At 42.6% G+C, this 25399-nt stretch overlaps 1 protein-coding gene across 10 annotated transcripts in view; it reads left to right on the forward strand.

The window, feature by feature from the left end:
• The window catches only part of ralgapb (Ral GTPase activating protein non-catalytic subunit beta), a 146293-nt gene extending 121147 nt beyond the window's left edge, over positions 1-25146 (forward strand). For 9 of the 10 annotated variants that reach the window (XM_041204562.1, XM_041204564.1, XM_041204565.1 and 6 more), the window contains 9 exons: positions 5210-5419; positions 7952-8110; positions 10766-10931; positions 15669-15791; positions 17218-17354; positions 18264-18372; positions 18872-18950; positions 20397-20545; positions 23595-25146. In XM_041204562.1, coding sequence (XP_041060496.1) covers positions 5210-5419; positions 7952-8110; positions 10766-10931; positions 15669-15791; positions 17218-17354; positions 18264-18372; positions 18872-18950; positions 20397-20545; positions 23595-23788 — 1326 coding nt within the window. In that variant the 3' untranslated portion in view covers positions 23789-25146. The remainder of the gene's footprint in view (positions 1-5209; positions 5420-7951; positions 8111-10765; positions 10932-15668; positions 15792-17217; positions 17355-18263; positions 18373-18871; positions 18951-20396; positions 20546-23594) is intronic. The other variant, XM_041204570.1, reaches the window with a different exon arrangement.
• The last annotated feature ends 253 nt before the right edge of the window (positions 25147-25399 follow it).

Raw genomic sequence — 25399 nt, forward strand, 5'->3', positions numbered from 1 at the left:
TACAGGTATTTAAAAAGGAAAAGAGTAAGTAAAGTGAGTGTTGGTCCTCTAGAGAGTGATAGTGTGAAGTTAATAGTAGATAATAAGGGAATGGCAGAAGAAATGAACAAATATTTTGCTTCTGTGTTTGCTATAAACGATACAAAAAACATTCCGGTAATAGCTGCAAATCAGGAGGTGAACGGGAGAAAGGATCTTGGTGAAATTGAAATCACTAGGGAAATGGTATTAATCAAATTAATGGAGCTGTGGGCTGGTAAGTCCCTGGGTCCCGATAGATTACATCCTAGGGTCTTAAAAGAGGTGGTTGATGAGCTGGTGTTAATTTTTCAAAATTCGCTAGATTCTGGAAAGGCTCTATCAGATTGGAAAGTAGCAAATATAACCCCTCTACTCAAGTAGAGAGGGAGACAGAAAACAGGAAACTATAGGCCAGTTAGCTTGACGTCTGTCATGGGGAGGTTTTTAGAATCGATCATTAAGGAGGTAATAGCTGGGCAATTAGAAGAGCTCAAGGCAATCAAGAAGAGTCAGCATGGTTTTTGTGAAAGGAAAATTATGTTTAACCAATTTATTGAAGTTCTTTGAAGGAGTAACATGCACAGTGGAAAAAGGGGAGCCAGTAGATGTACTGTACTTGGATTTCCAGGAGGCATTTGATAAAGTGCCACATCAAAGATTATTATGGAAAATAAAAGCTCATGGTGTAGTGGATAACATATTAGCATGGATAGAAGATTGGCTGATTGGCAGAAAGCAGAGAGTATGCATAAATGGGTCTTTTTCTGATTGGCAGGATGTGACGAATGGAGTCCCACAGGGGTCTGTACTAGGGCCTCAACTATTTGTGATTTACATCAATGAATTAGATGAGGGGAGTGAAGACATGGTAGCTAAATTTGCAGATGACACAAAGATAGGTAGGAAAGTATGTTCTGAAGAAGACATGAGGTTACAGATGGATATAGATATAGATAGGTTGAGTGAGCAGGCAAAGATCTGACATGGAGTTTAATGTGGGGAAAATGTGAAGTTGTTCACTTTGGCAGGAAGAACAAAAAATTAGAGTATTACTTAAATGGAGAACGGCTGCATAATTCTGAGGTGCCGAGGGATCTAGGTGTTCTAGTACATGAGTCACAAAAAGTTGGTATGCAGGTACAGCAAGTAATTAAGAAGGTTAATGGAATGTTATCCTTTATTACAAGAGGGATTGAACATAAAAGTAAGGATGTTATGCTTCAGTTATACAGGACATTGGTGAGGCCACATCTTGAATACTTTGGGCAGTTTTGGTTTCCTTATTTAAGGAAGGATGTAAATGTATTGGAGACGGTTCAGAGGAGGTTTACTAGATTGATACCTGGAATGAGTGGGTTGTCTTATCAGGAAAGGTTGGACAAACTGGGCTTATTTCCACTGGAGTTTAGAAGAGTGAGGGGTGATTTGATTGAAGTTTACAAGATCCTGAATGGCCTTGACAAGGTGGATGTTGATAAGATGTTTCCTCTTGTGGGTGAGTCCAGAACTAGGGGGAACTGTTTTAAAACTAGGGGTCGCCCTTTTAGGACAGAGATGAGGAGAATTTTTTTCTCTGAGGATTGTGTGACTTTGGAGTTCTCTGTCTCAAGGCAGTGAAGGTGGGGGTCGTTGAATATTTTTAAGGCAGAGGCAGATAGATTCCTATAAGCCAGGGAATCCAAGGCTATCAGGGTTAGATGGGAATGTGGAAATTGAAACACAAGATCAGCCATGATCTCATTGAATGGTGGAGCAGGCTCGAGGGGCCGAATGGTCTACTCCTGTTCCTATGCAACAATGCCTGCTGGTTGCAAGACTGGAAAATCCTGGCTGAAATCTGGCCCACCATGCGAAAAGGTTGGACAAGCCTGTTGTAAGGGTTATCAAAATCAACACAAAACCTATTTGTTTTTTATTGATTCATGGCAAGTGGGCTTTGCTGGCTGGGCCAGCATTTATTGCCCATTCCTAATTGCCCTTACGAAGGTGGTGGTGAGCTGCTTTCTTGAACCTCTGCAGTCCATGTGGTGTAGGTACACCCACAGTGCTGTTAGGAAGGGAGTTCCAGGATTTTGACCCAGTGACTGAAGGAACAGCGATATATTTCCAAGTCAGGATGGTGAGTGACTTGGAGAGGAAAGTCCAGGTGGTGGTGTTCCCATCTACCTGCCCTTGTCCTTCTAGATGGTAGTGGTCGTGGGTTTGAAAGGTACTGCCTAAGGAGCCTTGGTGAATTCCTGCAGTGCATCTTATAGGTGGAGACTTTAGACCAAGTGAATGGGCAAGAACATGGCAGACGGAATATAATGTGGAAAAATGTGAAGTTATTCACTTTGGTTGGAAAAGCAGAAATGCAGAGTGTTAAAAGGTGAGAGATTGGGAAGTGTTGATGTTCAAAGGGATCTGGGTGTCCTTGATCATGAGTCACTGAAAGCTAGCATGCAGCTGCAGCAAGCACTTGGGAAGGCAAAAGTCACATTGGCCTTTATTGCAAGGGGATTCAAGTAGAGGAGTAAAGATATCTTGCTGCAATTGTATAGAGCCTTGGTGAGACTGCACCTAGAGTATAGTGGGCAGTTTTGGCCTCCTTACCTAAGGAAGGATATACTATACATAGAGCGAGTGCAGCAAAGGTTCTCCTTTGAGGACTCGAAACGTCAACTCTTTTCTTCTACGCCAATGCTGCCAGACCTGCTGAGTTTTTCCAGGTAATTCTGTTTTTGTAAAGGTTCTCCTGACTGATTCCTGGGGTGGCAAGATTGTTCTACAAGGAGAGATTGAGGAGACTAAGCCTGAATTCTCTAGAATTTAGAAGAATGAGAGGGGATCTCATTTAAACACACACAATTCCCACAGGGCTTGATGCCCAAAGGATATTTCTCCTGGCTGAGGGGTTCTAGAACCAGGGGACACAGTCTCAGAATAAGGGGTAGGCCATTTAGAACTGAAATGAAGAGGAATTTCTTCACCAAAAGCATGGTGAATCGTTGGAAGTCTCTACCCCAGAGGGTTGTGGAGGCTCAGTCATTTTGTATATTCAAGAAGGGGATCAGTAGATTTTTAGATATTAAAGACATCAAGGGATAAGAGGATAGTGCAGTAAAATGGCATTCAGGTAGAAGTTCAGCCATAATATAGTTAAATCCAGTGTACACTCGAGGGATCGAATGGCCTACTCCTATTTCCTATGTTTCTATAATGATCAGAAACAGCAACTACTAAGACTGATGGTTAGCTGGTTCCATGCTCTGCAGTAGCCTGTTAGATGGTTTTTCATACACACTGCCCATTCTAATGTTTTCAGTAATTCACTGAATTCCATGTGTGGCTCTTCTTTTTATATATGGAATTGTGTCCCAGTGCCTGAAGTGTGCCTGGCATCACTATCTAACATGGAGCCCCAGAGTCAACGAACATGGGAGCAGCATCCTTCACTGCCACGTAGATCCTCGAGCCAACAGCAGATTAGTACGTGTGCCCCTTGAGTTAACCCTGCAGCCTCCGTTGTGTAGACTTCAAAATGTAGGAAAGCCAAGGTGGAGCGGCCGATACGTAGATCAATTGCACTGCTTCAGGTCAACGGCTGCATGCATTTGGTACCTAGAATTTTAAATATAGAGGTATACAGCACTTAAAAGAGAGAACTGACTTGCTGAGGATTCTGAAGTATATTTCTCTCAGCACTAGCCTGTCTATATGTATGTGCTAGTGCCTAACCTGATAAGCAAGTGGTGCTTTTTCAATTATTTAATTTCTCAGCCATACCCTAGCATCTTGTTCAGAAAATTTGAGGATTGCTTATTGCTTTGAGGCACTTTATAAAATGGAAATGTGTTTTTGTTTTTCCCAAATTTACTCAACTCATGAGTAGATCTGGAGGAGCACAGTCCTGCTATCACAGTAGATTCTAATTGTGATGTGGTCCTGGTACTCTTTCTTTGTTAACACTCCAGGAGGTTAAATATTTTGCCTGGCAGAGCATTGCTGCCCCCTTGTGCCAGAAACAGGTAGGACTTAACAGTGCATCTTGTGGTTTGATTGTTACTATAGAATTCACATTGTAAAAATCTTAATCTGGAGCAGCCTATTAAATCTATATGATTATAATTAATTCCACACCCAGGAAAGTGTTTTAAGCGGCTGACTACAGAATGAGCAGAAACTGACAGAACATCCCAGAAACAAAACTTTTATTATAATGTCGGTGATGCTGGCAAAGCCACATTTACTGCCCACCTCTGGTATACCTGATGTTTATATTATTAAGCGCTTGCTAGTCTATTTCAGAGGATGTTGAGGAATCTTGTAACTTAGACTGGAACTAAGTGGGCTAGACCAAATACAGGTGACAGCTTCCCTTCCCTAAGGGAGAATTATTTTTAACAATCTAATAGTTTTCACTGTGGTTTATTTCTGTGCCGGCCACAGATTGTCAGATTTATTGAATTCAGCTGAACAACTTGCCTATAAAATAATCACTAAGCTAGCATACTAACTGTAAACTGTGCCTCGGTGCACACTGAAACATCCAAAGCATCGGCATGGCTCCACTCTTCCTCTTCCCCAGGGTCTTACTCCACTCTCAGTAAGTAGTTTCATGTAAATCAAGGCAGAGTTTATCCAAGCTCTTTTATACAATTAAAACCACTCTCTGGAACAATTGCCCCCTCGTTGAGTGGTGTGAGTAACTTATACCTCCGTTTATGCACTGTGTGCCTCTGTTAAAAGGGGAATCCAGGTTTGGATTTTGCATAAAGCAGCTGAAGTGCAGTTGAGCATTGTTAAATTGAGGTTACACCACGTCCGAGTTTATGATGCTTTGGAGTAAATTCTCATTACCCGAATGTTCTTGATAGACCCTAGCTTTGAGTTCGGCTACAATATTACGCTTCAGAAATACAATGCTATTAAAATGTGAAGATAAATCACGATCTTGCTTATTGGGCACCAGCCAGTCAGGAATCTAAAAACTCACCATGATGGAACACTCAATTGAGGTTCTACTGTAATGTGAAAAAAATTGGATAAATAAGGTAGAAAAACTTGCATTTTTATTGCACATTCACAACCTCAAGAAGTCCTGCAGCACTTTACAACCAATGAAGTGTATTTTGAAGCGTAGTCACTATTGCACTGTAGGAAGACCTCTTGATGCTTACTTTTATGAACTCTAATGAAACTCTTGCAGCTGGAAGTTCAACATGAGAAACTGAAGAACTTAATGGCCAAACAAATTCTCTATGAAAATGCACTGGAAAAGATCAGTGAAGAGAGACTATCCAAGACCTTATTCCCAGATCCAGTCACTGAATGCATCCCCCCTCCTCCAGCGCAGGAATTTCAGACTGCTCGGCTTCTCCTTTCACACTTTGGCTTCCTATCTTTGGAAGCACTGAAGGTAATGTTGGTTCTTTGAGACCTTGTGAAAGCATTATTAATTTTTGTTACTGATTTACACCTACGCTTATCCTCTCTCCAAATGCGCATTGGAGGCGCTGTGATTTGGTGTGAGTGAATAAGTCCAATTCATTTCTATTCCAAGGCTTTGACTATCAACTCTGGACTCCTGGATTGCACAAAAACAACAGCAAAATCTAGTTATGCTATTGTGGAATTTTACGCATGATTTATTCAACAAAATATTGATTCAACTACTAACAATTTATTCAACAAAATATTTTATTCAGCACATTCACTTTATGCAGCACATACAAATTGAGTCTCTTCTGTGGTTTTGTATTGTGCATGGAAAGGCTTCTCTCAAAGTTTTGAATTATTTGTGGTTGAAATGAGGGGTTGAATTTCCACACCCCTCTAACAAGGGAATGTGACAGTTGGACTGAATGCAGCCTGGACCCAGTTACAGTTCATGCAAACCATGACCTCGATCACCGTCTACCAACCAGTCACACAATATTCTGAGGGAGGAAAATGAACAGAGGAGGAAAGGAGTCCAGTTTAGGAGAAAAAGGATACTCCAGAGCAATGCCATGCGAGCCCTGAAAGTGATCAGACAATTTCTGAGACCAAAGTGAACAGTAAAGATTACCCCAATACCCACACTTTCTATAGATATAAAAACAAAAAACTGCGGATGCTGGAAATCCAAAACAAAAACAATTACCTGGAAAAACTCAGCAGGTCTGGCAGCAACGGCGGAGAAGAAAAGAGTTGACGTTTCGAGTCCTCATGACCCTTCAACAGAACTAGCCCTAGTTCTGTCGAAGGGTCATGAGGACTCGAAACGTCAACTCTTTTCTTCTCCGCCGATGCTGCCAGACCTGCTGAGTTTTTCCAGGTAATTCTGTTTTTGCTTTCTATGTCTCCCACAGTCAGAAACATACTTGGCTACTTTTTTGAATATTTACATTAAATCTGCAAAAACTATGAAAACAGCACCTGACTGGGCAAGGAGAGGCCAGGGCGTGGGGGTGGGGGGAGGGCGGGAGGGAGAGAGAGGCCAGAGCTGGATGGATAGAGTGAGGAGAGGGCGGGGCCCAGCAGGCTCGTGATGTGGTAGGGCTGGGATCCAAGACCAAAAATGCTAAATTAACAGAGCTATGAGTGTGAAAAGTAGGAGACGGCCACATCAAACTGGCAGCCAGGAGTGGAGCAGGCAGGTAGTAGCAGAATGGACTCAAGGCTACTGCACTGCCTGTGGAAAAAGAGGGCGAGTGGGGCTGGCAATTTAAGACCCAGGGCTCAAAATCGTATGGTTGCAAATGGATAGGGGGAATCCACAAAGTAGTCGAGAGGTTTTAGGGCTCCTTTTATTGAAGGTAAAAGCTAAAAGATTCACGTGCAAGCAAGTTGATGATTGGGTCAGTGACTCTTGCTGAAACCCCTGGCAGCCAGCTTAATTCTGTATTTGTGTAACTTGCACTCAAGCCCCTTGGCCCTTCCCAACATCTCTAGCTGAAATATCCAATTGTCATGGAGTGAATCGAATCCTTTCATTATTTTAAAGACCTCAATCAAATTCCTTAAAGTCCACACACTTAAGAGTACAAAGCCCCAGCTCTCTGACCCTATAGTGGTACCAGAAGGCTTTTAAGCTGGATAATGTTTCATTTTCTTTGAAATTACCAGCAACCTTACAAAGGAGCATTTGAAATGATCCCAGAGGGAGCATGTGGCACTTTCTTTCGCTGCCTCCTCTATCAATAGATGGCAGATGGGGGACTGGACTTTCTGACCTGGTGGACATCCAACATGTACATAAAATGAAAGTCACCATATTCCCAGAGGATCATAGACTGCTCTCTCATCAGAGGGGGAGACAACTGGGTGATGAGTTTAATTTGAGAATGCCCGTACCTCAGGCAAGGTTGTGAAGGTAGAGCCTTCACCAATGACCTCAGCAACTACGGACTCTGCATCACAAACCAGCCGTCCAGCCAACTGACCCTCATAACATGCACAAGTTCCATAGGTACCTAGCATGGGTGTTTAAATGATGTGATCACTCACCATGGATTTTCAGGGATGTGGGTGTCTAGTGGCTTCATTTATATGATGGGTATCTTTAACATTTGGTGTTATTGCAATTGTTTTATTTCCCTATTCACTCCCCTTTGTTCACTTGTGATGAGCAGTTTCCAAAAACTGTAAGACCTGGAATTTTTAATTTCAAAATCTCCTGTGTATTGTACTCTGTCTCAAACGACACTGTGGGTGTATCTTCACCACAGGGATTCTGCAGCCGTTCAAGGCAGCAGCTCACCACCACCTCGAGGACAACTAGGGATGGGCAATAACCCCATCCCGTGAATTAATTAAAAAGAAAGGATTGTGACCTGTCTGTTTATGGAGTTTTGTTTGATCATTTATGTGCCCATTGCCCCACAGATGACTTATGCACTCCCACCTCGCAATATCATTCACCATTCAACATAAACCCATTTACACCGATGTTTGTGCACTTTCCTAGGAGCCAGGTAATAGTTGCCGTCCTCCTAATCTTATTGCACTGGATTCTACTCTTGCTGGATTTTTTGATGATATCGGGTACTTGGACTTGCTGCCCAGCAGGCCTTTCGAAACTGTCTTCATATTTTACATGAAACCTGGACAGAAAACTAGCCAAGAGGTAAGGACCTTCATTTTGTATGCAAATTGGTAATAGAGAAAATTACTTTACCGATCTTTTTGTTATTTCTTATGGCATGTGAGTGTCCACTGGCAAGGCCAGCATTTGTTGTCTAATCCTAATTGCCTTTGAACTGAATGGCTTGCCACTTCAGAGGCCATTTAAGAGACAACCACGTTGCTGTGGATCTAGAGTCACATTTAGGCCAGACCAGGCGAGGATGGCAGATTTCCCTTCCCTAAAGGACATTAGTGAACCAGATGGATTCATGATCACTGTTACTGAAACCAACTTTCAACTTCAGATTTTATTAATTGAATTTAAACTCCACCAGCTCCATTGGTGGGATTTGTGCCCATGTCTCCAGGGTATTAGTCTGGGCCTCCTGGATTACCAGTGCAGTGACATTACAACTACGTGGCCATCTCTCCTCCCTCCCGTTAATTATATCATATTAGGGAGATGGAAACCTAATTGGCTTGACTGTAGCAAAACTTTAAGATTGAATCATTCCTTAAAATTCACTGTAGTACTCTCTTTGTTCTGGTACAGACTAAGTGCCTGTATTTTATGTGAATGTTCAGCATTTTCAACCAATTTCTGTTTGTGCTCATCCTTGCTCCAGAATTGGCGTGGAGCTCGTATTCAGCTACCCTTGTTCAATCTTGCAGACTCTGCACTTGTGTTTATAACAGGCGTGTGGTTGCCTCGCCATACAGTGAACGGCAGGAATCATGGCTTGTCTTGGGGGACAGGGGGGTTTGTTGAAGAAAATGTGTGAGCCCAAGTGGTCCTGAAGTTGAAGGATGTGGTCAATATTAAGAGATGGTGTGAATAGTTTATCAGTCTGTCCGCAAGCATGACCCAGACCTCCCTGTCACTTGCCATTTCAACATCCCACCCTGCTGTCATGCCCACATGTCCGTCCTTGGCTTGCAGCATTGTTCCAGTGAAGCTCAACGCAAACTGGAGGAACAGCACCTCATCTTCCGACTAGGTACTTTACAGCCTTCCGGACTGAATATTGAGTTCAACAACTTTAGATCATGAACTCTCTCCTCCATCCCCACCCCCTTTCCAATCCTCCTTTTTTCCAATAATTTATATAGACTTTTCCTACCTATTTCCATTATTTTTAAATGTATTTCCATCCATTGTTTTATCTCTACCTTTTAGCCTATTTCGATCCCTTCCCCCCTAACCCCACTCCCACTAGGGCTATCTGTACCTTGCTCGTCCTGCTGTCTACCCTTAATGTCACCTGTTAGCACATTTCTTAGCTAATATCACCACCATCAACCCCTCTTTGACCTTTTGTCTATGACATCTTTTGGTTATCTCCACCTATCACTGGCCCTCTATCCAGCTCTACTTGTCCCACCCCCCTTAAACCAGCTTATATTTCACCTCTCTTCTATTTTTCCTTAGTTCTGTTGAAGAGTCATACGGACTCGAAACGTTAACTGTGTTCCTCTCTGCAGATGCTGTCAGACCTCCTGAGTTTTTCCAGGTATTTTTATTTTTGTTTTTGTTTTGGATTTCCCTCATCCGCAGTTTTTTGCTGTTATATTTGAATAGTTTATCTGTCTGATTTATTCACAATGACAACTCGTAAACTAGCAAAGTGTTAAGAATTCTGTTATGATCAACCAGACTCCTTGTAGTGGAATCCCAAATTAAGACCAGAGAATAATATCTAATTACTGTCCGCAAGTGAATATGTTGCAGGGTAATTGAATTGCTTGAAATGTCTGATTCGTGTGTGGCAATCTTTGCTCTATAGTTTGTTCAACAATGAGACCATCTTTACAAATTATAATTCTTGATTTCTTGTATTGAAATGACATGACCTTTGTGATTGGCCTGGTCAGGAGGTACTTTTAAGGTTGCATTTATCAGTATTTTTCTTTTACATACGATTGATCATCTTCATATTAGTGTTACCACTCTACAATTAGCAGACCATTCTCCTGCAAAGTAACTATTTAGATAGTTTCACGAGTTTGAAAATGCAAACGCACAGCGGTAAATTCTCTTTCTGGAAATGGGATAATGCAGAGTGAAAACACATTGGACTTGTAAAAATTATGTTTGTCATTTTATTGTGCATTTAGGCAAATATTTTCAGCTGGTAACCTATGCTGATGCGCCTAGTTAAATTTGGAACATTCACACCATGTTAAGCTTGTATTTCGATGTAACTTGGAGACTGTGTGCCATGGGATCTGAGTCATTGACTGTGTGGCATTTGATTGTTCTTGGCCTAGTATTCTGCATACCATCATAGAACATAATGAAATGTTGCAGTTTGATCTTCACAACCATTGCAAAGAAATTGAAATTGCTTTGACTTGGGTAAGAATATAAGCATAAGAACTTGGAGCAGGAGCAGGCCATTTGGCCCCTCGAGCCTCCTCTGTCATTCAACCAGATCCTGGCTGATCTGATCTTGGCCTCAACTCCACTCTCCTACCTGTTCCCTATAAGCCCTTAACTCCCCTATAGTTCAAAAATCTGTAGCTCAGTTGTGAGTATGTACAATGACTCAGCCTCCATAGCTCTCTCGGGTAGACAACTCCAAATATTCACGACCTTCAGAGAAGAAATTCTTCCTCATCTCTGTCTTGTGGGTGACTCTTTTCCTTGGCTTTTCAGATTCTCAAGAATATGGAATCCTCCAGTCATGTGCAGTCTCATTTCTTGGAATTTCTCCTGTCATTGGGATGGCCGGTGGATGTTGGGAAACACCCAGGCTGGACTGGACATGTGTCAACCAGCTGGCTAATTAACACATGCAATGGCGGCGAGGGGAAAGAACAAGGTATGTTGGCAAGATAAAAAAGAAATCGGCAAGTTGCTAAAAGTCTGACATTAAGAATACTGAAAGCAGGAAGCACGCCCCTTGTCAATTAACATCTGCCAGAGATAACCTTATGGCAGATGGTACCCTATCACATTTGAAAAATATTTCAGAGGTTCAGTTACAAGGAACTATTTTGAAATATAGATAGTATTTGGTGATAATTTTATGCACTGCAAAATCCCACAAAGATATTGGGATCAATAACTCAATTTGTTTTGGTGTTTTTGCAGTGTAGTAGGAGGCCATTTGCTCCACTCGACTCCCAGTGAGAACTGTCCATTTAGACCTATTCTCCTTCTCTTTCCCATTCGCACATAATTATCCATTTCCTTTTCAAAGCTGCTCTAGATTCTGCTTCCACCCACTGAGACTGTTAAGAGGGGGAACAAGATGAGGCCATTCAGCCCTTCAAGCCTCACCTGCCACTCAGTAAGACAAGGCTGATCTGTATCTTAACTCCATTTATCTGCCTTGGTTCTCAACTTTATTATCCTTGTCTAACAAAAAAAATTATCAATCTCAGATTTGAAATTTTCAATTGGCCCCAGTGTCAACAGTTTTTTTGGGTAACAGAATTCCAGATTTCCTCTACCCTTTGTGTGACAAAGTGCTTCCTGACATCATCCCTGTGGGGCCCAGTTGTAATTTTAAGGCTCTACCTCCGTGTTCTGGATTCCCCACCAGGGGAAATAGCTTTTTCTCTCTCTACCCTATCAAATTTTTTAATTGGCTTAAACGTCTCAATTGAATTACCCTTTAATCTTCTAAACTGAAGGGGATACAAGTGCAATCTGTGCAACCCGTCCACATAATTCCCTCCAAGTCACACCATCCTTGTTCCTTACTCGGTCAGCATCTGCAATTCTTTTATCTGGCAGAATTGTAGGAGCCCCATTAACGTTCGAGGAGGCAGTTAGCAACAAATGTTCGCATTACCAATATCCCACCAACAAAACAAAAACAGAATTACCTGGAAAAACTCAGCAGGTCTGGCAGCATCGGCGGAGAAGAAAAGAGTTGACGTTTCGAGTCCTCATGACCAACAGCTCTTTCCTGGACTCGAACTCAAGTTCTGTCGAAGGGTCATGAGGACTCGAAACGTCAACTCTTTTCTTCTCCGCCGATGCTGCCAGACCTGCTGAGTTTTTCCAGGTAATTCTGTTTTTGTCCCACCAACAAATGTTTATATTGATTTAAGAGGAAAATTACAAAGAGGTGTTGATATGTTAAGTGAATGGGGAAAAGCTGCCAAATAGATTTCAGTGTAGTCAAATGTGAGGTCATCCACTTTGGACCTTAAAAGGATAAAACACCAGGGAGTAGAAGTCATATTTCAGCTATACAAAGCTCTGGTCAGACCACATCTGGGGTATTGTGAGCAGTTCTGAACTCCACACCATATGCTGGGTATATTGTCCTTGAAGTGAATGTAGCGCAGATTTACCAGAATGATACCTGGACTCTAAGAGTTAAATTGCGTGAAGGGATTACACAAACAAGGGGTGTATTCCCCTGAAATTTAGAAGTTTTAGGGGTGATCTCACAGTATCTTTACAGTGCAGAAGGAGGCCATTCAGCCCATTGAGCCTGCACTGGCTCTCTGAAAGAGTGTTCCACCTAGTTCCACTCCCCTGCCTTATCCCTGTAACCTTGCGCATTCTCTCTTTTCAGGTAGCAATCCAATTCCTTTCTGAATACCTCGATTGAACCTGCCTCCACCACCCTCTGGTGAAAAATTTGTCCTCACATCACATTTATTCCATTTGCCAATTATTTTGAATCTGTGCCCTCTAGTTCTTGATGTTCTCTTGAGTGGGAACAATTTCTCCCTATTTACCCTGTCCATACCCCTTGGGACCTTGAATACCTCTATCAAGTCTCCTCTCAGTCTTATTTTCTCCAAGACAAAGAGTCCCAACCTCCCCAATCTATCCTCACAGCCACAGTTCTTCATCCCAGGAATCATTCTTGTGAATCTCCTCTGTACTCTCTCAAATACCATCACATCCTTCCTCAAGTATGGCGCCCAGAACTGGACATAATACTCCAGATGAGGCCTAACTTGCGTCTTATACAAGTTCAACTGACCTCCTTATTCTTGTACTCAACGTCCCTATTAATAAAGCCTAAGATACTATATGCTTTAACTGCTCTCTCAACGTGCTCTGCCATCCTCAATGACCTATGTACGTATGCACTGAGGTTCCTCTGCTCCTGCTGCTCCTTTAGAGGCTCTCCCTTTATACTGTCTCACCATACCTTTCCTGCCAAAGTGAATCACCTCCCACTTCTCTGCACTGAACTTCATCTGCCACTTGTCTGCCAATCTACCAACATATCTATGTCAAGTTTTTAAGATAATATACTATTTCTGCTATTTGGAGTGCTTAGGACTCGAGACATAATCAAAAATTTAGAGCCATGCCTTTCGGGAGTAAAATTAGGAAACGCTTCTTCCACACAAATGGCAATCGGATCTAGGTGAATTAATTTTAAATCTGCGATTGATAGCTTGTGGAGTATTGTTGAAAAGAGAGAAATGCTGTTGAAGCTTTTTATCAGGATAGATGCAAGAATGCCAAATTTCAAAGGGAACAAAAATTTATACTACATGAAGAAAGGGGCGCTGATTGGTTGGCAAGTTAGCTCTGGTCGAGATGTTGCCATACAAATGTACCAGGGAGCCTATTGTTTTTGTTTATTCAAAAAAAATCTGCAGTGTCTAGACATGTTCCTTTTGTCTGCAGAGAACAGGTCCCTGCATATGAATATATGTAGCTTCTAACCAGCATAAGTGAGCTATATTGTAAGCCTGACTGATAATCTTAAATTGGTTGTTGGTGCAATTCTTAGCACACTCAGGATTGTTCAGCAAGTGCAGTCCAATCGCAGACTCACGTGTAACGTTAGACGTTATGTTCTGAGTTTTGCAAGCACAGGTTTGTTGAATACGGTCAGTACTTTACCTATTGCAAACAGCCAAAGGGGTGTGGTGTTTGATACAATCAGCCAGTCAATGGGTTGTACAACCTACATATCTGACATTGCACTGGCACTAAATTCATATACCACATCACTCACTTGTGTAACAGGCAGAATGTCTTGTTGGCTTGACGGGAGTATCCTGTAAGTGGAAAACACCACTCGTGTTGCCACTGCATGGCAGCAGCGTGAAACGGCCAGCTTCACATGTTGCTCAGATTTTTGAGATACTTCACCCTTCCAGGGTAATTTGAGGTAGACTGGGCATTTTTCAAATCCGAAAGTGGCTGCCTTTGACCCATTCGTGGGAATGCACAATACACAGTGAGCAATGATCTGATCGAGGTAGCCATTATCTCACAGGATAGCTTTGATGTGCCATATTTCAACATCAAGCTTACACAGTGAGCAAATGGCTCGGGCCCTATTTACGAGGTTACTGATAAGGCTAATCTTGTACGCCTGGAGCTGTAGGATTCTGACGTATATGTTGACCAATGAAGGTAGGCTTGTGGTAGAAAATAGTAGAGAGCCCATTAGTGGATTTCTTAATTAGCACTTCGAGGATAGGGAGCTCGTTAGACTGCTTCATTTCATAGATGAATTTTGAGTGCATAGGTGTGTAGCCTTAATGTGCTCCAGTGGCAACACAAGTGTGGTTTTCCATTGATAGGATGCTGCCATCAAGCCAAAAAAACGTTCTGTCTACTACACAAATGAGTGATGTGGTATATGAATTTCAATGCCGATGCGATGCCAGGTAGGAGGCCATACGATCTGCCAGTCATTGGAGCATATCAAACTGCGTGTCCCTTCAGCTGCTCACAACAGGCAGAGTACTGACCCTACAGTACCAACCTGTGTTTGCAAAACTCAGAACATGATCCAAAAACAGAAAATGTTGGAAAAACTCAGCAGGTCTGGCAGCATCTGTGGAGAGAGAAACAGAGTTAACGTTTCGAGCTGTGAAGAAGGGTCATACGGACTTGAAACATTAACCCCGTTTCTCTCTCCACAGATGCTGCCAGACCTGCTGAGCTTTTCCAGCATTTTCTGCTTTTGTTTCAGGTTTCCAACATCCGCAGGATTTTGCTTTTACCTCAAAACATAATGTCCAACGTTAGATGTGATTCTGCAATTGGACAGCATTTGCTGACCAATCCCGAATGTGCTAAGAATTACATTAACAACCAATTTAAGATTGTCAGTCGGGCTCACAATGTAGTTCATTTACGCTTGCTAGAAGCTGCATGTATTCATATGCAGGGACCTATCCTCTGCAGACAACAGGTACAAGTCCAGAGCTTGCACCTTTTTTAAATAAACAAAAGCATGGGCGACAATAGCTCCTTGGTGCATCCATCACGACAACCAATCTGCATCTCTCTCTTCATGCAGTATAAATTGTTGTTCCCTTTGAAGGCATTCTTGCATCTGTCCTGATGACTACAGGTAGAAAAGCTTTGACAACACTTCAGCAATACTAAAGTTCTGTACTAACAAGTGACTATTTGATAGATTTTTTTTCAACCCAAGGTATTAAAAGATAGGGGCAAAGGTGGATATGTGGAGTTAGGTCTCCGATCAGCCGTGATCTCATTAAAACAGGCTGGAGAGGCTAAATGGTCTGCTGCTCTTCCTATGTTCCTAGTTTAGCCTTACCAATTTTTGGGCAGGATTTTTTATTATCTTATCTTTTCATCTATACTTCAGAGGATACAGTGACACCTGAAGACACTGGAGGAGGTATTTTTAACAGAGAGAAGAAAGCATTATATTATGCTGATGCTTTGACTGAAATTGCCTTCGTCGTTCCCTCTTTTGTGGAGTCATCCAGTAAGTCAAAATTCAGCTTTTTGGGAAAACCTTCTCTGCACACGTAACACATCAGAGAGTTTAGTTTCCTCTACTAGCACACTGCCTCTCCCTCTCGCACAAAAAATCTTTGAGTGTTAACAACCATATTAATAACACACAAAAGAAGTTTACATGTTGAGCAATGCACTGGCAGGGAGATTCCCATTTCCAGACAGGGGACCAGATTAATGAAGTCTGTGAGATTGTTGTATTTTATTGGTGTAAATTGTCAGCCTCAAACTTTGAATTGCTGGTAGCCACAGAATAAATATTTTAATTCTCTTTGCTTTTGTAAACATACAACCAGGACAACATTTTAAGATGCCATGGAGAGCGGGAGAGAGAGAGGGGGACTCGCTCTAGTTGCTCTGTGTAGTGATGCCATGATTGCATTCCTGAAAATTTGTACTGGGCTGAAATTTTAGGTTAATTGTAAACTCTTCTGTGTGTTAATGTTGTGTAGAAATACTGATCTCCTGAACTCCTATATGGCTATTACCCATTGAGATCAGAGCAGCTGTCTGTTCCTGGTTATTACAACACATTGTAAAATTTCCCCATGTCTTCGTAAAGATTCCATTATTTGATCAGCTAAGTTTCAGTTAAGTGAACTTCTGGTAAACTGCTTTACCAATCCAGGATTGTAACAATGGGCTTCGGTTGGTTAGAGCAAAATGGCTACTCAACATCCTGAATTGCACTGTAATATGCATTTTTTTTTAAAAAAAGCTAAATATCCATTCATCTTCTGTCAATTTTCCCCCTCTTTCCAGAAGAACATGCTGCTTTGTTGGGTCTATTTCTACAAGTGACCAGTGTTCATGCATTAACCTCAACAATAAGCATGATATTTTTACATGAGGTTATGCCCTGCCCTCAATCAATGTCCACCTGCACATTTCCAGCTAGGGCCACTGGTTACCAATCTAGAGCAGGAACCCTGACTGTTCTTTTCCCCTCGTTCCACTCCCTTCTAGCCCAGAATCTGTCTGTAGCCCAGCTGCCTCCCTGGCTGAGAATGACTAACTCTGCTCGGGTACAGGGATTGGATTTGAGGCCATTGGTGGTTTATATGAGTCAGATGTCCATGCTGAACTACCAGGGGAGCAGTGAAGCTTCATTATTTGAAAAGGCAGAACCATCTCCACTGAAATGAACAGGGAGATGCAGAATTGAGAGAAAGTATGTTTATAAGCAAGTTGGATCAAGGTGCTCTCTGGAAAGCATTAATCTTCAATTGGGATTGAAAGGAAATACTCATTTAATTGTTAGATATCTATTTAACATCTGTAATTTATAAATTATTGTCAGTGCTCTGATTGTCATAGTGCAGCCATTGAATTCATAATTTCAAGTCCTCCAGTTTTGCAGAAAAACAATTTATTTCCCTTTGTTACATTTGCAGCTGACTCCTCGGAGAGTGGACTCGCATCGCAGGAGGCAGAGACGCAGATGGATCTACTGCCAAGCCTCCTGAAACAAACACCGCTGACCTTGGAGCTCTTTCCAAACCATTCTGAAAACCTTGGCAACTCCCAAAGGGTGAGATTCTCATAATATAGCTCAGGGTTTGCAGGTTTATTCCTCCACTAATTAAGGTGGCTTCAGTTTTGAATGTAGATATACATATGCATGAAAATCCGCTCCTCCTCACCTCACCCCAGAAAGCTTGGTCGCTGCATTATATCAGCAGAGCTTTCTGACAATTCACCTGATTTCTCTTCTCCAGTTTCCTGATTAGGAAATGCTGTATGGTGGTGGCATCATTCAGGTGAAATATTAAACTAAGGTGTTTGTCTCCCTGCTCCTGTGGTTAAGGTTAGATAATGTTATTCATAGTGTAGCATGGCCAACATTCGCCCCTAAATTAAGGCCAATGGAATTCGGCCATTTATCTCATTACAGTTTGCCGGATCTGTTATGTGCAAACTGTCTGACATATTTCCGTACATATTAGCAATCAATGCTCTTAAATGCAATTATCACCATGACTCAGTGTAAACACATTCACACCTGAGTCAGAAGGCTGCGGGTTCCAGGCTGACACTCCCAGCGCAGGGCTGATGGAGTGCTGCCTTTTCAGGCATGCCATCTTTCACATGTGCTTTAAACAAAGATCCTGTCTGCCTTCTAAAGTGGACATAAAAGATCCCAAGGCACTCTTCATGGAGGATCAGGGGAGTCATTAGGCATCCCTCAACTGACATCACTGAAAACAGATTATCTGTTCATTCACCTTATTGTTCCTGGAACTGTAATGTCTGCAGGTTTGTTGCCATTTTTGTTTACATTATGCAGCAACTGCACTTTAAGAACAATTATTGGGTGTGAAGTGCTTTGGGATATCCTGCAGGATGTGAAAGTTGCTATTTAAACAGAGGTTATTTCTTTTACTGTGAATCATGGAAGCCACCATTCCATTTTACTGAGTATTGTTTTTTCCTTCTAAAGCTGAGTCCTACGCACAAATCTAAGAAGTTGCCACTTGGTCGAACTGTACCTCCACTGGGCCCTGAAACAAAGGTCATTGTTGTGTGGGTCGAACGCTTTGATGACATAGGTATTGTATTTCTAAGAGGCTGTTAATAGCAGCTGTATTACTGCTTCATCTAGTACTGCTATGTATTACTGGCCCCTTTGCAGTTGTACAGCTGTAATTCATTTAGTTTATATTCAGGAAAGAATTTGTAAATTTCAGTATGGAAGTAAAGTGCTACTTCTCCACACTGCTGTAGAATTATAGTCCATGCAGCATGGGTGTTTGGCTATGTTCTTGATCTCTCAGGGACTCAGGACGTGTGGAGCAGGTAGGAAAGTGGAGTTGAGGCAAAAAATCAGCCATGATCATATTGAGTGGCATCACAGATTCAAGGGGCTGAATGGTCATCTCCTGCTATGTTATGTTCTTGTAGAGTCTCATACATGCTCTCACTTCCTGTCAAATCACATCATGTACAAATCCTGTAAGCCTAAGACTTCTTCAAGCCCTTTATAGCATGCCTAATACCTCTTCTGCTGTTGCATTTTAGCATGTCTAATGTTTAGTGATCTTTTTCCAGAGAATTTTCCTCTGAATGATCTTCTGCCAGAGACCAGCACTGGAGTAGAGACCACTACAAATAGCAGCACATCCCTCAGGTACTTTCACTCTTGCAACTTAGCTTTTTTTAAAAAAAAGCAATGGAATCCATGATTAGCACACTTTCTACAGACTTAGAGATCTCCTTTTAATCAGATTTTAAGCTGTTGTTCTGAAGTTTTAGAGGCTTCAGTTTTGCACCACTGATGAGCAGGGGTTTCATTGGCTCTATACTGGCCCACGAGATGTTTAGAGGGAATGTGAGGAAGAATCTTTTCAGCCAGAGGATGGTGGGAATCGAACTCACTACCTGAAAGGGTGGTAGAGGCAGAAACCCTCATAACATTTAAGAAGTATTTGGATGTGCCCTTGCGATGCCATGGCATACAAGGTTATGGGCCTAATGCTGGAAAATGGGATTAGAATAGTTAGGTACTTGTTTGACCGGCGCAGACTCGATGGGCCAAAGGGCCTTTTTCTGTGCTGTAGACCTCTGTGATCAAGAGGCATCTGGTGAAATCCTCATTACGGTATTCAGTTGGGAGCATGTGTTTGATGCCCAGGGAAGCCTGATACATCCCTGTCTCAGCCCAAGGCCAGCACCATACACCATTAAAGATTGTGGCAAACCTCACTCCTCCAGGTGTACAGCCAATAGGATAACTTGTCAAGCTTAGTTTTACTGTCATTGTTTTGTGTTTTTGATTTTTTTTTAACACTTTGGTTGTCCAGTTGCTTATTTGGATTGGTCCTTTAGTTCAAAATCCTTTTTACATATTAATTTAAGTTTTGAAGAGAGTTTGCCTGAAACAGATGCAATGCAAGTGTTCGTTTGGAAATTGCGACAGAGAATAAAGGGCACATATATGCTGCTGCTCAACAACAACTGATTTCCCCAACCACCATCTCAGCACTTTCCTCACTGTGGGGTTAAAGGGGCTGTGGGCTACCAGCACCACATAACCAAACAGGTATGTGAAAAATGTGACCCTATCCCTCTGCACTGGCACTATACTGTGACACAAGAAAATTCTGTGGCTACCCATCTTTTCTGTAATTTAGGAACTTATGCCTGCGGTGGTCATAAGGTCATAATAAATAGGAGCAGGAGGAGGCCATTCGGCCCATTGAGCCTGCTCTGCCATTCAATCAGATCATGATTGTGGCCTTAACTCCACTTTCCTGCCAGTCCTCCTTACCCTTGACTCCCCTGTCAAAAATCTATCTTAACTCCTCCTTGAATATATTCAATGACCCAGCCTCCACTGCTCTCTGGGGCAGAGAATTTCAAAGACTAATGACCCTCTGAGAGAAGAAACTCCTCCTCATCTCCATCTTAAATAGGAGACCGCTTGAGATTCTCCCACGAAAGGAAACAGCCTCTCTGTATCTGCCCTGTCAAGCCCCCTCAGAATTTTGTTTGCTTCAACAAGATCAGTGAATGAGAGAATGTCTGCCTGTGAAGATTGGATTGAGCATTTTTCCTTTATCTGGTCTGATTTTAGGACCACCACGTCAGACAAGGATGTACCGATCATTTTCATCCATCCGCTGAAGACTGGTCTCTTCAGAATAAAAGTTCAAGGAGCTACAGGGAAGTTCAGCATGGTGATTCCATTGGTTGATGGGATGGTAGTGAGTCGGCGGGCATTAGGTAAGGGCACCAGCTGTCAGAGAATTGAATGTTGTATTTTATTTTGAGTCAAGTGCATAATTGTTTGCCTGCTCAAAAGTTGCAGCTCCTACTTGTCCCTCATAACCCGAGCTTCATTGCATTATTCCCATTCTCTCATGCTGTGAAGAAATGGGAAGGATATTGACGTAATGTTATGGTGTCGCCGAACCAGTGTGAGGTGCCTCTTAAATTGTAGGTGCAACGTTCCATTTGCAGTGACCCTCTATGGTGTGCAAAACTCACTTGAACACTCCGAAGGTGCATATACAACTTTAAAGCAGCTGAAATCTCATGCATTCACTGTTAATGCAAACTTGTGTTTGCGACTTTGAGTTGGCCAAAGGGAGTTGCATTTAGCCCAGTAATTGTGAAATGGTCATTTGTCTACCAGCATCCAGCAGTCAAGCGCAAGATAAAATCCCCTGCTCACAAAAGAAGTGGCCTCTTATGCCACTGGCATTGCCTTACTTAATTTACATGGGTCTCTGTGACACTTACTATATCAGGATAATATTGTAAATTACATGGCATGTAAGTGCCTGTATTCAGAACAATGCTATCACTAGTTTGTAAAACTGTCCCATCTTACGCAAATTCAATCACAAGTAATGGAGGTGTTTAATCCTCCACCACCCACATCCTGGGGGTTACCATTGACCAGAAACTGAGCTGGACTAGCCACAAATACTGAGGCTACAAGAGCAAGTCAGAGAGTGGGAATTTTGTGGCACTTCTTGACTCTCTAAATACTGACCATCATCTGCAAGATACAAGTCAAGAGTGTGATGGAATACTCCCCCACTTGCCTGGATGAGTGCCGCTCCAAGAACACTCAAGAAGCTTGACACCATCCAGGACAAAGCAGCCTGCTTGATTGGCACCCCCTCCACAAACATTCATTCCCTCTGCCATCAACGCACAGTAGCAGCAGTGTGTACCATCTACAAGATGCACTGCAGGAATTCAGCAAGGCTCCTTAGACAGCACCTTCCAAACCCACGACCATGACCTTCTAGAAGGGCAAGGGCAGCAGATAGATGGGAACACCATCTGGAAGTTCCGCTCCAAGCCACTCACCATCCTGACCGGGAAATATTTCAGCGCTCCTTCACTGTCGCTGGGTCAAAATCCTGGAACTCCCTCCCTAACAGCGCATTGGATGTACCTACACCACATGGACTGCAGCAGTTCAAGAAGGCAGCTCACCACCACCTTCTCAAGGACAATTAGAGATGGGTAATAAATGCTGGCCCAGCCAGCAATTCTGTCATTCCATAGCAGCTGCTTCTTTGAGAGCTTTCAACTAAAGGGTGATGTATTTCAAATAAAAAGGACCAATACTTAACATCCCTCTAAAATCAAATGGAAATTTCTGGTGGCTAATAAATGATCAATTGAGATAAAAAATCATTTGGCGGGGAGGGCTGGGGGGAGAGAGATTTACTGAAGTTTGATTGTTCTAAACTCAGTTAATTCTCATCGTATCAAACTTCAAAGCAAGAAATTTAAATGGAGACCAGCTCAGATCTTGGGGTGCTTTTGAGTCACAAGGTCTACCTGAGCACAGCTTTACTATTATCACAGATCCTGTCAGCTCCAGCATGGCTTGCTCATTGAGCAGAAACTGGAGTGGAAATGTCAGCAAGCCCTTGAACTGGGGGGATGACCATCCTGGCTGCTCCGTGTTGAAAAATGGGAGGATGACCATTGGGTTGGTCCATGCTGTGTAGGATTGAATACCAGGGCTGATTCGTGGTGTGAAGCGGGGTCCGTGTTGGTGACAGGTGATGTAAAACAAACAGATTTAGCTGGAACTCTGCAGCCTCAAAAAGAGAAGTCAGTCCAGGGCAGCAAGCCGGCTCACAGGCTGCCAGTTGGAAATGATGGGTTTGGGACAGATGCCAGACTATATCGCCTTGTGCAGATGGTGAGCAACAGCTGCAACAGGCTTCTGGGAAGAATGGTTGAGGTTGGAATTCATTTGAGACAGCTGGATGCTGTAATGAGGCACTGGTAAGTAAGGCTGGTGTTGAGCAAGATCAGCTTTAGATGAATTCCAAACCCCCCCCCCACCCCCCTTCCCCAGGAACAACATAGTGGATATGGAGCAGACTAGCAGAAAAACTAGGTAATTCTGAATGTTAAAAAGCGATTTGAAAAGAAACTGCTTTGATATGGAAAAAGGGACAGATCTTTCCTCCCTAATCAGACATTCCTTGACGTATGTGTCATTGCCCAGGCTGGCATTTATTGCCGATCCCAGAGTAGTTGGTGCTCGGTGTGGGACCGGAGACACACACAGACTCAGAGTAGGTCAGAATGGGAGGTTTCCTTCTGGAAAGGATTATTAGTGAGCCAATCAGATTTTTATGAAAATCCAGAAACTTCAGGGTCAGTTCTTTTAAAAACGAACTCTCATTTTCAAGATGCTGCAGTGGGGTTTGAACTTGAGTTCTCCATAGTATGAATCAAAGGCAAGAGTTAGCAGTCCAGGAGCAGAGCCACCATACTCACATATCTGTCAGATTCACATATGTAGTGTTTGATCAGGGTGGAGAATAAGGAGGCCTTTGACTGAGGTAACAAAAACAGAATTACCTGGAAAAACTCAGCAGGTCTGGCAGCATCGGCGGAGAAGAAAAGAGTTGACGTTTCGAGTCCTCATGACCCTTCGAAGGGTCATGAGGACTCGAAACGTCAACTCTTTTCTTCTCCGCCGATGCTGCCAGACCTGCTGAGTTTTTCCAGGTAATTCTGTTTTTGTTTTGGATTTCCAGCATCCGCAGTTTTTTTGTTTTTATCTTTGACTGAGGTAGCCAGTCCCAGAGTTTGGAAGCAGCAAGTATGGTGGGGTTAAATGGCTTTTTCTTTCAATTTGTGTGTTCTTAAGATGCTCTTGTGTTTTCTGTGCCATGGATAGTGCTCAGCATGGGGACAGAGTTACAATGGAGGGGAGAGTACTACTGCCCCCCATAAAATCAAAACCATGTGATAACCTGTATGACATCCCACGTGCTTTTTGTTTCAGGGTTTTTGGTCCGACAGACAATTATAAACATCTGTCGGAGGAAGAGGCTGGAAAGTGACTCCTACAACCCTCCCCATGTGAGGAGGAAGCAGAAGATAGTAGATATTGTCCACAAATACCGCAACAAGCTTCTGGAGCCAGAATTTTACACTTCACTGTTCCAGGAAGTGGGGCCGAAATCCCTGAACCCATAGATGCACTGAGATCTATGCCAAGAGTATTTATAAGCTATTTTACTACTTAGTCAGGCAGTTGGCTGCTGGAAAATGTGATGTGAAGCACCGACTGGTATCCAGAGCTCTGGAAAGCAGTATACCCCAGCTGGTTCTGTGTAAATGTGTATTAAGGACGTAAAGTTGATTTTTGAGAAATATATAAAATCCATTTTATACTGAACTGCAAGACAGCCTTACTGAACATAATTGAATTTCTGTACGATACTTGAAATCTGCATTATGTAGTGTATCTTTGATCAGCTGCGTGGCAAGCTGTGCAATACTGCTGTACCCTTAGCTCCCAGACCTTGCACCGAATCCTGCACGGATAGACAGTTGTAGAGGAGAAGTGAGTTTGGGGCAGTCTCAATCCAAATACTAGTGGAAGTGATTCCACAGCACAAAATTGCCCTTACAGTTTATAGCTAGCACTAAAACAAGAAGGAACGGGGCTAGGGCTTGGAAGAAGGGAGTTATCTTTTTCATTTATCAACCTAGGTCACTGATTTTCCTTGTTAAGACAACAGGCCACATGTGGTTGTAACCTTAGTACCAAGCCACATGATTCTCCAACAGAAAACCTTTGTCCTGGAGTCACCCTGTGTGAACACAAGGATATTCGTAGTGCAGTTATCAGTTTCATGCGATCCCCAACATTTGCGCATTACCCATTGCAGGCAGAGGGCATCAACTTGCTTTTCAGTCTCCCTGATGTCCTTCCGGCTATGAATATTCGTGCTGAAATGACATCGCACTCTGTACTACTCCAAGAAAGCTAGAAGGATTGTAAAAAGGATTAGCAACATGAGGAAGGGGGAGGTACAAGGGAGTGAAGAAGCCCACACAGGGTACTGATGGTAACGATTCTTTCACAGTGTCCCCACTGTGGAGTTCTCCTACAGGTATGTCTGAACCTCCAGCGCTTGTAGTCAGAGATTAATCATCACTCACCCAACCCAGTTAGTTTGAGTTTGCGTTCTACCATGGAAGAGCTGTGATTTCTGTTTTTCTTTTCCCTAAAGCACGCCAGTGCAATATCCCCAAGTCACTCTATGCCCCTAGCAACCAAATGGGGCCAAATTCATGAGACAATTTCTTACTTCTCATAACAAAAGCTGAATTCAGTGTTCACCTGTGAATTGGCACTTTGCACTGGTTATGCATTGGACTTCGTATGGTACCTGGAAGTTACCCACATGGGAATTCTTCCCTGAACATAGCAAGGCAAGAGCTCTCTCTGCCCAGTACAACTGACTAGGGACAACTTGTACCTCCAGACTGTTCAATGAAAACCATTGATCTAGGTTGTAGTTTAAAATAAAGTTATCCTAAAAGTGCCCAAGTTTGTTTTGAAGCCTTCCACACACCAAGCAGAATTGCTTTTACTTTGCACAGTAATCACAAAGCATTTAAAATATTTTTACAGGTTTTATTTTTATATCTCAATAGTTTGGTCGTTTCCATTTGAGGAAATAATGGTTATTTTTAAAACCGTATCTTTGTTCCCAAAGCACTTGTTTTCATTTGATGAAGAGCCATATTAGAAATCATACAATCTGACACTTTCCAATCAAAGATCTAACAAAGCAA

The sequence above is a fragment of the Carcharodon carcharias genome, chromosome 14 (assembly GCF_017639515.1).
Source record: "Carcharodon carcharias isolate sCarCar2 chromosome 14, sCarCar2.pri, whole genome shotgun sequence".
NCBI classification, from domain to species: Eukaryota; Metazoa; Chordata; class Chondrichthyes; order Lamniformes; family Lamnidae; genus Carcharodon; species Carcharodon carcharias.